Source organism: Acartia tonsa, chromosome 1, assembly GCF_053477335.1.
Source record: "Acartia tonsa isolate MP-2025a chromosome 1, ASM5347733v1, whole genome shotgun sequence".
NCBI lineage: Eukaryota > Metazoa > Arthropoda > Copepoda > Calanoida > Acartiidae > Acartia > Acartia tonsa.
The window spans coordinates 6,957,749-6,973,016 of record NC_137260.1 but is presented as its reverse complement, the minus strand read 5'-3'; the positions used below and the strand labels follow the sequence as shown (position 1 = coordinate 6,973,016).

The 15,268-nt window shown below is 32.8% G+C and overlaps 1 protein-coding gene across 4 annotated transcripts; it reads left to right on the top strand.

The window, feature by feature from the left end:
- Window positions 1–3,733: 3,733 nt before the first annotated feature.
- Window positions 3,734–13,495, top strand: LOC145307569 (betaine--homocysteine S-methyltransferase 1-like). 4 transcript variants are annotated; one of them, XM_080150058.1, is made up of 12 exons: window positions 3,734–3,784; window positions 6,456–6,583; window positions 6,900–7,026; window positions 7,884–7,993; window positions 8,178–8,281; window positions 8,836–8,923; window positions 9,337–9,430; window positions 10,034–10,158; window positions 11,243–11,354; window positions 11,674–11,788; window positions 12,198–12,320; window positions 12,744–13,495. In XM_080150058.1, the coding sequence occupies exons 2-12, from the start codon at window positions 6,572–6,574 to the stop codon at window positions 12,856–12,858; spliced, it is 1,125 nt and encodes a 374-aa protein (XP_080006184.1). In that variant the 5' UTR covers window positions 3,734–3,784; window positions 6,456–6,571; the 3' UTR covers window positions 12,859–13,495. The 4 variants fall into 4 exon arrangements, 3 of the variants coding, with proteins under 3 accessions (XP_080006184.1, XP_080006325.1, XP_080006258.1); XM_080150199.1 differs by having other exon boundaries at window positions 3,765–3,784; window positions 7,811–7,993; XM_080150132.1 differs by lacking the exon at window positions 3,734–3,784 and adding an exon at window positions 6,080–6,134.
- The last annotated feature ends 1,773 nt before the right edge of the window (window positions 13,496–15,268 follow it).

Sequence of the window (15,268 nt, the reverse complement as noted above, 5' to 3'; positions counted from 1 at the left end):
AAATAAATTATTTGAGATATATTTGATTTAATTTATACTTTATAGACACAGCTACTAAACAACTAGTACATAGTATCTTAAGAGATAAGACAATGGGCGATAAATGAATGTAAATGTCCGACGGTTATATAACTAACCCTTTGATTGCAAACCTTTGTCTGAATGTCCTAACTTTTAATGCATGGTAATGAGTTGCATCTTCTGTTGCATAGTCGGACAACAATTAGTGTCATGCGCCAGATATAGCAACAGAGGTTGGTTTTAAAATAGTTTATTTACATCTATAAGAGGGGTAATGCCGCGGCAATAAACAGTCTTACGGCATTTTTGCATTTGAAATGGCCAAGTTAGAATAAAATATAATGCATTTTTAAGAAAAATGAAATTATTTGCATTTATTTTTATTCTTACTTGGCCACTTCAAATGCGAAAATGCAGTGAAACTGTTTATTGTCGCGGCATTACTTCTCTTATAGACGTAAAGAAACTATTCTAAAATAATTTTTTAGCTTCTAGTAAGACATGTTGTGGACTAGACTCGAACCCGAACTCGAAGCTATTAATATTCTAGTTGAAAATCAGGTTAATAACAGACAGACAAATTATATAAAGTTGCGTATCTGTATTGGGTAAGACAGTACGCTTTTTATTCAGGGATTGCGGAACAAGTAGATAAAGAAGGATGACAAAATATAAAAGCAAAACCGAATAATCAGACAAGGAATCATTATTCCAAAAATCAGATGATCATATAATACAAAAATTGATTTCAAAGAGTTAAAACTGATCAGGTTTTAATTAGCCATGCGGACTTTCTGTTGATAAAGAGTTGTTACGCTTTCTAAATTTCACCTAATTGTTCCAAGAATCATAGTGTAAAGTTTAAAATCAATAGAGCAATTCTAACATATCTAAATCTATTGGAAGATATACCCATTACGTCCTATAGAAATGCTTTTCTTATGAATATGTGAATGACTATAAATAATTTGTTATCCTAAATAGTAGCTGAATAAATCCCATTTTCTTTTCATCGTTGTGAACGGCCGTTCAAAGTAAGTAAAATAATATTGAAGAATACATATAAAAAGTCTTGTTTAGCAACAGGGTAAAGGTAAATTTGGAGGCAAGATCAAATTATCTTCCAAGGACCTTTACCTATAACCCAAGGATTGCAAGCCAGATAGTAATAAGATCATGTGAAGTATACAGTTTATGTACATTCTGTAACTTGTCTGTTAGCTTGGCTACAGGGTTCAAAATTATCTTCCAAGTATCTATCCCTATAACCCAGGATTGCAAGACAGATAGTAAGAAGATCATATGAAGTATACAGTTTTGTTTATGTACATTATATAACTTGTCTGTTAGCTTGGCTAGAGGGTTCAAAATTACCTATTCCTATTTCACAAGGATCGCAAGACAGATAAAAATAAGATCATGTGAAGTATACAGTTTATGTACATTCTATAACTTGTCTTTTGGCTTGTTTGGGGGGTCATAATTTCCTATTTGTTTGAAATATGCCAAAATTAGTTGGTAAAAGCCCAATTCAAAAAATATATATGATTACAGGATAGAGAGAACAGTTTAACAAAATAATATCCCTCCCCCTATTCCTGCTCTCCCCCTCTTATTTTTGAAATAATAGATAATAATGGGAGACAGTTTTCCCTAACACTGCGGGGCAACCTATATGGTCTAACTTAACCTGATCTAAAGTAATAAACAAACGAAAAACTCCCCCCCTCCCGAATTGTAAATTTATGAAAAAAAATTAAGGGGTGCGGGGTAACAGTGCTCAACAAGATAGTTTGCGTGAAAGTGCCGAAACTTAAATATTATTGCTATGGGTAAACCTGGGAGACCATCTCATTCGTTGGTTTCAAAATTTTAAGTATTTTATATACCATCATTGGTTGATTCAAACTAACAGTGCAGTGGCCCAAATTTTCAATCAATAATTATAATCCTCACACAATTAATTTGTTTATCATTAATGGGGATGTAAATAGATTTATCGTCCATTGTCGTATCATCAGGGGTTAACCCCCGTGGGGGTTATTTTTAAGCAGGTAGGAAGTTGTTTAAAAAGTTGTGACTTAGTTGGTTTGAAAACCATGTGAAAACTATTATGTAGCATACAAGAATAATTTTACCCAAAAAAAGGTTTCTTTTAAAACGACTTGATTATATTTGGCTTTTACTTTAGGGGAAGACTTTGACTAGTAATAATAGACAACTTTTCCTTATTTGTAAAAAAATCAGTAATTTTAAAGCCCTATTCGGCATTTTCTGCATATTTTGTCATTTAGACATTAAATTACCTTTCATTAATTAAGATTTTTTGTTTGTAGATTAAGATCTAACTAACCACTGAACCGATAGTTCTCCTTTATAAAAGTTTAAATGGAAAGTTTTAGCCTATTTAATTTTAATTTAAGAGTTTAGATGTATCTAAGCTATTTTTATGCCCTCTACCTCATTTCCTTTAGTGTTGTTCATGTAGGGACAGTCGGACCCGAATTAAAATCAAGCTTTGCTTCTAGAACAAGGATAAAGTTGATTTTATGTGCCAGGGTTGGTATCTCAAATTTTAATGGATATAGATACATGGATACTGTTACAGGGGATTTTTGTCATTAATTTAGTTCTCATATATTGGTCAATACGTTCCTCCATGGTCTGGGGGGGATGGGGTAAAGTCATAAGGATGGGGTATAGGAAGGGGGGTGGGGTTTTCACAATATCCACTTATTCTTTATCTATTAAAATTTTATTACTATTGTTCACGTGATTTTTTAATATAGAGTCTTGTTTGTAAGCTTGTACAATAATAGATACTAGCGGCTACGCCCCTAGAGGCCTCTAGGGGCACTTGAGGAGGAATTGGTCAAATTTAATAACCCAATTTCTTATTTTAAATTTTAAAAGAAAAAATAAAAATATTATAAACGTAGTAACGGATGGACATTTCAAATGATAGAGTATTTTCTTTTCAAAAAAGAAAGAGAGAGGGGGAGTAAAAAAGAACGAGGGTAAAACTAAATCTACGGATAAAACCAATCTCATATGACTTACAACCCAACGTTTAAACTTGCTTCCCATGTGACACCACAAATACTACAACAAAACCGTGGAGTTTTCCCGGAAGTGCATTGTTGAGCACCGAATCTCCCCCCCCTCCTTTTATTGAAACATAATTTAAAAAAAAGGGGGGGGGGGGTGGTAGAGTAGTTATCGTTTGTTTGTTTATAACTTTAAGTAAGGTTAGGTTAGGTTATATTAGATACTACGTACTCCCAAAGGGTTATGACACTGGGGATATAGGACTCAAAGGGTTATGGCCCCTCTTGGGGGTTAGGCATAGAAAAAAACTATCCACCTGGGAAGTCCAAGGGAAGGGGGGGGGGAAAAGGGGTTACTACCCCCCCAAATTTTTTATATTTAAGTTTTAACCCAGCTCCCCAAGTAAAAAAAAAGCTCGGACGTCCTTGCTTCTATGATAAAAAGATTACTCCCCCACCCCCTATGTAAAAAAGCTTGGACGTCCTTGCTAACCACCCCCTCTTCTTGTTTTCAATTTATTTTTTTTTAAGAGAGGGGGTCATTGAACGACTAGCACTTTGTTGGAAAACACCAACAAACCATCTCATAAGGACCACAGATAGATGGATAATTATGTCTGACATAGGTAGATCCAGATAGGTGGATAGATAGATATTCAATATAAACTTGCTTCTCATATGATATCTAATTCAGTACCATCTTACTGATAGAAGAGGTTGGACATAGTTTTTAACAATTTTACTTCAGGACTATTTTACTTTGATAAAATCTAATTTGTTGTTAATTATACAAATTTTATTGCGACTTCGCCCCTGTCTTCTAGGGTTTTTAATTAATGGATGCAAAAATGAGAAATGCTGCTTAAAACTTCAAATTTAGCTTTAATTTTACTTGCCCTACGTTACCGAGAACTTAAGCTTTAGAAAGAAACACGTAGAGACATCATTCTACTTTATAGGTTTGCATCTACTACTTTCTAGGCTCCTATTAGAGCTAGAGATTTTTAATTTTGTGTGTTTTCCGTTTTGATGAATATTTTCTACTAACTATAAAACAGTTGGGTCCATTTCAAGAGCTGCTATTAAGCCAATTAATTTCATTTGAAATTTTCGGAAAATTAGATATTTTGTAGGCGTAGAATTGGCATAAAACTTTTTATGTATCCGAAGGGAAGTGGGTAACAAAAGGGGGGGGGGGATAAATAAGGGAAGAGAGTTTAGGAGAAATTTTCACTTAGAATTGTTTGTCTGAATCACATTCCCTAGTCTCTGGGTCCATTTAATTAGCAACCTTTGTCTTTATGTAATTTTATATCAAGAAAAGTATTAAATTATTGCAAAAATAAAGGAACCTAGTAATAGTGGGTACACCGACAAACGTCCTACTACGACAAACGTCCTAATGCGACAAACGTCGTAATGCGACAAACGTCCTAAACGAGAAACGTCCTAAGCGACAAACGACCTACTGCGACATCTTTTAAGTAAAACGTCCTAAAAAATTAAAGGTCGAATTTTGTAATGCAAGGATATATCGGGTTCGAAACCATGCCGTTTGATAGCCAACACAGACTTTGGGAAAACTGTCGGACAGATTTTTAAAATTTGGCCTGTGGATGAAGTTATTAAAGAAATAAATTTCAGTTAAAAAATAATCCCCTGTGTTTTATCGCCATATTGGTTTTCATTGTTCCAATCGTTTTTTTTTGTTAGTGGAATTTTTTTCTCAAATTTTGGAAGATTTTTTTTATTTCATAACCTTTGAAAAATTTTAGGACGTTTTACTTAAGAAATGTCGCATTGGGATGTTTGTACCTTTAGGACGTTTGTCGTTTAGGAGGTTTGTCGCTTAGGACGTTTGTCGCATTAGGAGGTTTGTCGCATTTTCAGGTTTAGGACGTTTGTCGGATTAGGATGTTTGTCGCATTAGGACGTTTGTCGTAGTAGGACGTTTGTCGGTGTACCTAATAGTGTCTGACTGATTATGACGTAAGAAAAAAAATTAGCCAATGAGAGGCCACTATAAATTTTACCATTGGTAAATAATGACCTCTCATTGGCTAATTTTTTTTCTTACGTCATAATTAGTCAGACACTATTACTGGGTTCAAAATAAAGATTTATCAAATATAAGATAAAAAAGATAACACTATCAAATTTCTGGTATAGAATTTCAAATCAATACACTTTCCTAGAAATGTCAAACAATAAATATAGAATATACGTGGATATTATGACAAGGGAAAAATTATTGTTAATTTAGCTTGCTTTGTGCTTGCCCATGCTTTGTACATTTAGCTTGCTTTATCAGTTCGTTCATCCAGTAGGAGAGTAGGGGATTGTGTTAAGGGGGTGGTAGCTTCGAGCTATTAGAGTACATGGAAATCTGGTGCACCATCCAAGTAATAATATATCGATTGTTCTAAGATATCTTATCAATAATTCAACTCTTTTGCTACAGTTTGAGATCTTATTACATTTTATGTATCCTAAAATATAAAGTAGTGAGTTTTTTTGTCTGAATCTAGATATCTAAACAGATTGAATTCTCCCTTTGAGGTCCTGGGATCGTTTTGGCTCATTGCTACTTCATTTATGAAAATATTGAGCTAAGCGGCTACGACTGAAAGCTTTTAATTTGCAAGAGAAAATGTTCAAAATTAATTTTTGCAAGGTTTATTCAAATAATATCAATACATTCAAATTTAGTTAGATCCTAAACTTTTTAGTCTTTATAAATAAAAATATATTTAGTGTTTTTGAAGTCGTTCTTGGAGTAACAAGTAATTAATTAGGTTTAATATTTAGATTTTTATCCATTTTTATTTAGACGTGTTTACCTATAAAATGTATATATAATAGCGCCTAAGCTCTAAGCTGCCTTTAGAGGCTTTTGAGGGGATAAGAATACCCTCAACTTTCAATTTTAGTTTTTAAAAAGAAAAAGAGGACAATTTTTCCCCCTAAGACCTAACAGAAGCTTCACTGTAAATGAAAACCATTTTGGTCCTGTGGTTAGCAAGATATTAAGCTGCAGTTAGACATCCTGTTACTTTTGAATGTTAGGTATCTGAGGTGGATTCTTAAAAAAATTTGCCCCACTAATTGATTAGTGGGGCAAAATTGTTTTCGTGAAAAATCCACCCAAATCACATTAAAAATCTACAAAAATTAAACAAAATCATAGAAGGGTTATTAAAATATGATTTTGTTTGATTTTTGTAGATTTTTAATGTGATTTGGGTGGATTTTTCACGAAAACAATTTTGCCCCACTAAGCGATTACTGGGGCAAATTTTTTTTAAGAATCCACCTCTGTACTAAGAATATATATCTTGTCAGTTTTATTAACCTCAATGAAGCTATCTATCTATTTATATTTTTCAGGACTGACAGCTATCTTGTGAAAGGGTCAGTCTTTACCCTGTCAGTTAGATTGGTTACTCACTTCTGCTCCAGCCCTGAATTAACCATCAGTCAGTTTTAACCTGTAAGAAGCCAACATGGGGAAACCTGTAAGTATATTGAACAATAAAAGTATAATTATAGATTATAACCCAGACAACTACCTTATCAAGTGGTGGGGACCTTTTTTGTCTGCTAGCAAATTTCTGCTCTGTTGATGCGACTCGGCTGTATTTCCGATGCTATTTGCTAATATTCAAAAACTCAATTAAAAGTCGGCACAGTTTACCCACCACATTGACATACCATTAGTTAACCCCTGCCCACACTTATATTTTTCTTTAATTATTGGACATTGATTCTATGTATAATAAATACTAATCATTCAATATTAATATTTAAGATTTGATATATCATTTTTTGTAGAACATCTTGGAGAGATTAGCTGCTGGTGAGGTGATTATTGGAGATGGCAGTTATGCTGTTACTCTGGAGAAAAGAGGCTATGTCAAGGCTGGTTCCTGGACTCCAGAAGCAGCTCCAGAACATCCAGGTACAGAAATCTAATTAACTGGATGGTATCTATCAAATAATCTATCTATCTCTTTTGTAACTCTGGCAGGCAGGCTTGTTCCTGAACTCCAGATACAGCTCCAGAACATCCAGGTACAGTACTGCTGTAACTCTAGAAAGGACAAAATGTGTCGCCAGAAGCAGTAACTGTTAGTAGCTACACTGTCCTTGAAAACCATATTGGTCCAGCAGCTTACGAGATTTTATTTTTCACTAAACACAGAGAGACAGATAGCTATCCAGTTACTTTAATACAAGGATTGACATCCAAAGTTAGCAAATATACATTAAACAATTTGTAATTTTATTTAGGAGCTGTAGAACAGCTAGCTGTAGAGTTTAGTAGGGCTGGAGTAGATGATACTATATCTATCTATCTATTCAGGAGCTGTAGAACAGCTAGTAGTAGATTTTGCCGTACTGGAGCAGATGATACGGGACCCGATGATACTATATCTATCTATCTATTCAGTAGTTGTTGAACAGCTAGCTGTAGAGTTTAGCAGGGCTGGAGTAGATGTTACTATATCTATCTATCCATCTAGGAGCTGTAGAACAGCTAGCTGTAGAGTTTAGTAGGGCTGGAGTAGATGATACTATATCTATCTATCTATTCAGGAGCTGTAGAACAGCTAGTAGTAGAGTTTAGCAGGGCTGGAGTAGATGTTACTATATCTATCTATCTATTCTGGAGCTGTAGAACAGCTAGCTGTTGAGTTTAGCAGGGCTGGAGCAGATGTTACTATATCTATCTATCTATTCAGGAGCTGTAGAACAGCTAGCTGTGGAGTTTAGCAGGGCTGGAGCAGATGTTACTATATCTATCTATCTATTCAGGAGCTGTAGAACAGCTAGCTATAGAGTTTAGCAGGGCTGGAGCAGATGTAACTCAGACCTTCTCTTTCTGGTGCCATGAAAAAAGTCTGCCCAAAGGCTGCAAATACTCAGTAAGTTAATTCCTTTTATTCTTAGTTGTTCATCTTTTTCTGTCTAAAGCTTAAGATATTCATCACATTTTCTTACTCATATTTGACCAAAAAGACGTTTGTTTTTCAAATAAGTAAATTTTGATTCTTTTGACTTTTTTGTTATATTTTCACTTTTTCATGATTTTAAAAGATAATTTTTTAGTGTGATGAGATCAATCAAGTTAGCTGTGATATTGCCAAGAAAATTGCCAAGAAATATGGCACCATAACAGCTGGGGGCTTGTCACAGACTGGCAACTTTGCAAGGTGGGTATATTGTTGAAAATTTAGTATATACGTGGATTTTATGCAAGCTTGCTAACATAGAATTCCTTTATTGGTCAGTTCGTTCATATAGTAGAAGAAGAGGGGTTGGGGTAAAAGAGGTGACAATCTGGTGCAAGATCCAAGTAATATAGTAATTATCTATTATGCTGACATAAAATCTTAAATTAAAATTATGCAAAGTTATGCAATCTTATTCTACCAATGTTTGTTAAATTTAAGTTTAATTTTTCTCCTTATATTTTTTCCTTTCCTATAATTAATTACCTACAATTTTACTTGAATTAAACTACCAATAAAAATAAATGATAATATATAATTGATTGATTATTTATTGTTTTTAACTTAATTAGTCCTATTTTGCCCTTCATATAAATTATATTCTATAACTAGATACATTAAAATAAATAGCTTAAATTATTCCTCTAAAATTATACACCATTTTGCTGTATTTGATATCATAGTTTAAAAATATTTCGAAACTGATTAATACCCATTGGATTAAAACCGGTTTTTAAGCCTTTTCTATATTCTAGATGGACAGCAAAAGAGGATGTGCAGAAAGATTTGCGAAGAGCTGTTAATATTCTTGTCAAAAATGATATTGATCTCATCATTTGTGAGGTAACAAAATTGCGAACTTAATTCTCAAGTTTTCAATATACTTAAAAATATAAATTCTACTAATACCCAAAGTTGTATAATAAAGTTTTCTTATTCGTTGGCTCATCGACTTTGTTTACTTTAATTGAATTTTGATTGGTTGGTTTTAAACTAAGAGTGTCCAAGCTTTTCAACCTATATTTTATATTTCACAGGAGAGTTAATCTTGTTCTTATCAATGGGTACATCAATTTATCTACCATTATCTTATCCCTTAAGATCCCTGCATTTTTAATAAAATATTATTTGTATAAGTAAATAAAAAAATTAAATAAGCAATCTTTTTTATCTTTAATATTTTTCTTTTAATTTTTTAATTTATAAAAAATCATTTCTTTGTAAAGATTTAAATTTTAATATCAAAATGATTCTAGTATTTCCGCAACATCAAAGAAATGGAATGGGCCATAGAAGTGGCACTAGAGACAGGAAAACCTGTGGCTGCCACCATGTGCATGGGACCTACAGGTATAGTCATTATTAAGTTTTTTTAGTTCCCTTTTTTTTTGGATAAGGACAAATTTTAACTATGGTAGGACTTGGATATATGTAGAATATACATGGATGACAGGCGAATTTTTTTTGTCAATTTTGGCTGCTAACATGGAACTCATTATTAGTTCAGTTCATTCATCCAAAAGGACGGAAAGGGATTGGGTAAAGGGGGTTGATGGAGGTATTGTTATTTTATTCCGCTGCGAGTTTCACTTTATTAGAGAATAGGAAAATCTGGTGTAAGATCCAAGTAATAATAAATCCATTCTTAAAACTATACCAGGTTATGTCTATAACAGATTTGTTGCTCTGGGAAAGATCCATAAATTTTCTTGTCTAGGTAATGGATTTATTATTATATGGATCTTACACCAGATTATCATGTACTCTAATAAAGTGAAACTTATGGCTGGCTAAAATAACAATCCCTCTGTCCACCCCCTTAACCGTATCCCCTCCATTCCTACTGAATGAACAAATTGACCAATAAATGATGTTTAATTGTCCATAATATCGGACAAAATTGACGACAATATTTACCCTGTCATAATATCCATGTATAAATCCATTGTCTAGGCGATGAGGAGGGTGTGACAGTTGGAGAGTGTGCCATCCGAATGGCCAAGGCTGGAGCTCAGTTGGTCGGTGTCAACTGTCTGTTTGACCCACCCATGCTTCTGGAGGTCATCAAAGATATGAAGGTAATTTCCACCAAACAATTTAGGCCTAAGAAAATAATATACAATAAATAATAATTGACTTTTAACTTTTCTACTTTTAATGTAAAAGGTGTATTCATTTTTGGTTATGTTTTTTTTGTTATTGTAAGGTACAAGAGGAATAATAGAACTTAATATAGTAAAGCTTAATTTAAGTTCCATTTGACTGGGTCCTTCAACTAAAAAATAACTGATGATATAACCATACCAATTAAACCTAAAGACTAATTTTATGTTATAATTTCTTACTTCAAAGGACGCCTGCAAGAAATACCACGCTTTAACTACTGAAAGACTGCCACAAGTAGACCCAATACCCCAAATTTAAAGCCTTCAGCTTCAATAACAAAAAAGTTCTAGGCATTTCAAAATAGCATTTCATGTACAATGAAAATTTGAAAGATTTACAATGTTCATAAAAGAAAAAAACAATATTAAATTACGTTGCCTAGACATAAAATTATAACCTTATCTTTGTCAGAAATTTAGATTGCCGGTAACTGATTACATATTTACAATAAAAACACCACATTTCATAGTCAAAATCTATGAAAAAAATTCGATTTAAATTGCATTTGTGAACGAAAATCATAGCAGAAACAAAGGAGAAAACTAAAACAAGCTCAGCTGTGATTGGTTGCTTAGCTGATTCAGCCTTCTGATTGGCTACAGTACACTCGGTACAACTCAAGTTAAACTTAATTTTTCTTAATGATTTTGACTATAAAAATGGGTATTTTTATTGTAAAAATATAATTAGTTACTGGAAACCGAAATTTATGGCAAAAATAAGCTTATAATTTTGTTTCTAGGCCACGTAGTTTAATTTCAAAATTTCTAACATTAGCATTGAGATTCTTTCAAAATTTTCATTGTACATAAAATGTCATTTTAAAATGCCTAGAACTTTTTTGTTATAGAAGCTAAAGGCTTCAAATTTGGGGTATTGGGTCTACTTGTGACAGTCTTTCAGCAGTTAAAGCGTGGTATTTCTTGCAGGCTTCCTTTAATGGCCAAGTTAATGACAGCTATGGATGTTTTCATATTTATAAAATAATTTCTTTAGACATCCCTGGACCTATTCAACCTGAAGCCCTACTTGATGGTGCAACCACTTGGCTTCATGTGCCCAGATGGGGGTAGCTATGGATGGGTCAATTTGCCAGAGTTCCCTTTTGGTAAGCTTTAAGACCATTTACACCCATTTGACAAGTTTGGATTAATAAGACAAGTTGGATTAATTTCTTCTATTACTCTAACTTTTATAATTTTTGCTTTAAGGAAAATACTGTATTAAGAAACAAAAGTTATATCAAAAAAATATGAAAAACTGCCTAATTCTAAAACATTTATATCATGTTAAATAAAGTTTAGCCTCTGTAATATTTTTCTTAAATAATACAAAATCATTCACAAAAAATAATGTAAATATAGTTATTAAGTTTATTAACATTTTGATTTTATTTATGGTTTTGATAAATGAATCTATCTGTTTAGCTTGTGAACCCCGTCAAATCACCAGATGGGAGGCTAGGAAATTTGCAAGAGAAGCTTATGACATGGGTGTCAGATATATTGGAGGCTGCTGTGGCTTTGAGCCTTATCATATTAGGTAATTATGACATGGGTGTCAGATATATTGGTGGCTGCTGTGGCTTTGAGTCTTATCATATTAGGTAACTATGATATGGGTATGAGATATATTGGAGGCTGCTGTGTCTTTGAGCCTTATCATATTAGGTAGCAATGACATTGGTGTCAGATATACTGTTGCCTCAATTATTACCATATTTATCAGTTGTCTACATATTTCAAAATACTTCTTTACAAATATTATTTTGCAGAACCAGAAACTTTTATTATATTAAAGAAGTTAAAAACTTGTATTAAATAAATTTAAATCAATGTAGTTAATAAGTTCCTGTCATTTTTGGTTATTAATTAGTGTCAATAATAATATCATATGATTTTAAGAAAAAAAACTAAATTCAGAAACCAGTTTAATTATGTTATTTGTCCAGGGCTATTTGTGAGGAGCTCAGAGATATAAGAGGTCGAAAGATTCCAGAATCTTCGGATAAATCTGATTATGATCTTTCAACTCACAAAGAACTTGAGAGCAAGTTTGAGAGATATAAGAACAAGTAAGTTTATTTTATTTTCAAAAAATACTTCAGCAATATATGTACATGTTTTGACATAAAATTAGAACATATTCATTAATCAATTATTATAACAATAAATAAAAAGTTTTTGTCTATCACATATTATCTAGATTTTATATAATTCAAAGATTTAGTTTGTTATTACATTCTGATGATTTACATTTTAAATTTTTTAAAACTTCCTTATGAATGTTAAAAAGTTTAAAAATTGACCAATAACAATAGAACTAACCGGATCTGTGTCTGTTTGGCTATCTGCACCAAAGAATCTTGCTAACCAATAAACCAATATGGTTCTTCTTTACAAAATAGCTTTTCATAGGTACTGGGAAGATTTATGACTATTTTGGTGGAGGGTAGTCGCTAGTAAATAATTAATCACTAATTACACATATAATTTAGGGGGTCAGAACAATGGTGGAAAGACATGGCTCCAAGCACTGGCAGACCTATGTCCACACCATTCTGCAGGCAGACAGAACCAACCTGTGTGCATAGGGCAATCTTTAAGAAATAATTTCCCCAATTTCATCATACTTGCCATTGCTATGAGGTTGTAACTTGTTTAGCCATCTTCAATCAGATAAAATGCCAATGTATTTTCTAAAATATCAAAGGGCCCAGTAGAACACCTTAGTGAACTCCACACTTGTGTCAGTGAGAGAAGAGAGTCTGAGTCAGTAATAACCATCTATCAAACAATGCAAATCTTGTAATTCAAACATTGAATTCATAAAATAGATTGCATTTTAATTTTACATGAATTGCCATGTCATTTTATGTAAATATCAGCTTAATAATACATCAAACAAACAAAAAAGCACCAAATTGGCAAAAACAGCTGATTTCTATCACACAGTTGGCAAACTGTGTTAGTCTTACTTAGAAGAAATACAATTACAATCTACATGCATTTATCCATTATATTACATATTCTGCTATAATAACTATGTACTAACACTAGATGTAAGAAAATCTTCTCGATCCAACTAATTCGTGGAGGCATTGGTCGGATCGACTCAGATTTTAACCCAACCTACTAACAAGAATATTCCAATTTTTCTGGTATATTTGATATTATATGTATTATCTTGAAACAGTTCAATTGTTGTATTATTCACAGTGTTCGCAAAATATATTTGTATCCAAACAAATATTGTTTTACTTCCTATCATCATATAAAAGTAACAGGATGCCTGTCTGTACCCCTGGACCAATAAGGTTCTCCTTTACAGCGAAGCTTTTCAATCTCCTGGGAAATTTTTATAACTATTTTGAGAGAGGGTGCCTCTATCCTCCCAAGAGAAATAGACACGGGAAAAAATAACCCAGACAAAGAAAATAAAATTGCAAGTGGTTGGTGGGTTGACTGTCCCTCCTCTAATTGCGCCTAGAGGCATCTAGGGACATAGCCGCAAGTAATATATAAATAGTTAGGTCGTTTGTCTGCAGCTAAAGATTTTGGTCTGTATTGGATGTACTTTTCCGGACAGTTTTACAAATGCTTTTGGTTGGTTCAGAGCTATTTTCCTAACCTTTCCCGCCCTCGCCTAGAGGCTAGAAGCGAAGCCACTAGCATAAACAATTACAATACACATTAGTAGCAAAGCTCAATAACAAAATAAAAAATTCTTTAATTAGGGTCGGTCCATCCGAACGTCCAGAACATTTAGAGTAATGTGCGAATTTTCCTAAATTTGAATGACCATACCTATAACAATCAGGTACGATTTAGGAAGTGTAGTAGCTCTATAACCGTTACCAGAAATTAAAACATGTTGCTTTTTAATCTTTTTAAGCAACAATTTTATGTGATACAATTATCCTACATCTGATTTTTTAATGCTGATTCCTATTACATCCTGATGTCCTTATACACATTTATATTCTGCTTATTCAGATCTAAAACTCTTGTCATACAGTTTTAAAGCTTCGCTTTTATGGATGTTGTCAGCCTCGTTTTATAATATGGTGGGGTGTAAAAATGAATAAAAAAAATTGTGGCTTCCAGCAAATTTTTCTATAATTAGGCCGTACGTTTGTCCGTAACGGTTGACTCTTACTTAAGATAGAAATTGTCCTGTTATCATTCTTGTAAATTGATGTTTATTCTATTTGAAAAGATAAGATTATGGAAAATTCATATATACAACCTTGATAATGATTGCGACTTATATCAAAATTTTCATACAATACATACGAATTACAAATGGATATAAAATACGTGGATATATTGACAGGGGAACATTTGTCCTCAATTTAGGTTGCTGATATGGACGTAATATATTGGTCAGTTCGTTCATCCAGTAGAGAGAGTGAGGAGAATTGAGTAAAGTGCGTGGATTGTATCGTTATTTTATCTAGATATGAGCATCACTTTATTGTTTATTGTACATGAAAATCTGATGCAATATCCAAGATTACATATCGATTAATTTACATTGTGACACAGAGTATACACGCCATGGATTGCGACTAACAAAGAAATTATCAACAAGTGAAGCCTTTTCCAAATTTAGAATAGGTCCGTCCGTCTGTAAAAAAATTCTTTTGTCGTTAATGTAAACATCTTAGAATTGTCCTATCAAATTTGATCTTGACATCATGGTGATTTCTGAATTAGTTTGGTATAATTTTCATAGCGTAACAACTCTATGATTAAAAAATCCGTAGTAATTTCTTAGGTTTTTAAAAACAATTTATGATATAATAATCCTATTTAGTTTTTTTTGGAATATGTAAAATGTAAGAAATGCAGATTTAAACAAAAAGTACATAGTTATAAAATAATTTGCATAAGTGCTTTGTTTGAAACTAGCAACTGCGCTAAGCATTTAGAAGCTTTTAATTAAAGAATTGAGGAAAGTATGAAAATAGCCTATAAGAAGCTTCCATCAAGTGGAGAACTCAATCGGTCCAGCAAAAAT

Excerpts from the sequence above, each read along its gene's own strand:
- LOC145307569 (XM_080150058.1), top strand. Across the intron at positions 7,994-8,177 it reads CCAAAGGCTGCAAATACTCA|TGTGATGAGATCAATCAAGT; the intron begins GTAAGTTAATTC and ends ATAATTTTTTAG. Across the intron at positions 8,924-9,336 it reads TTGATCTCATCATTTGTGAG|TATTTCCGCAACATCAAAGA; the intron begins GTAACAAAATTG and ends AAATGATTCTAG.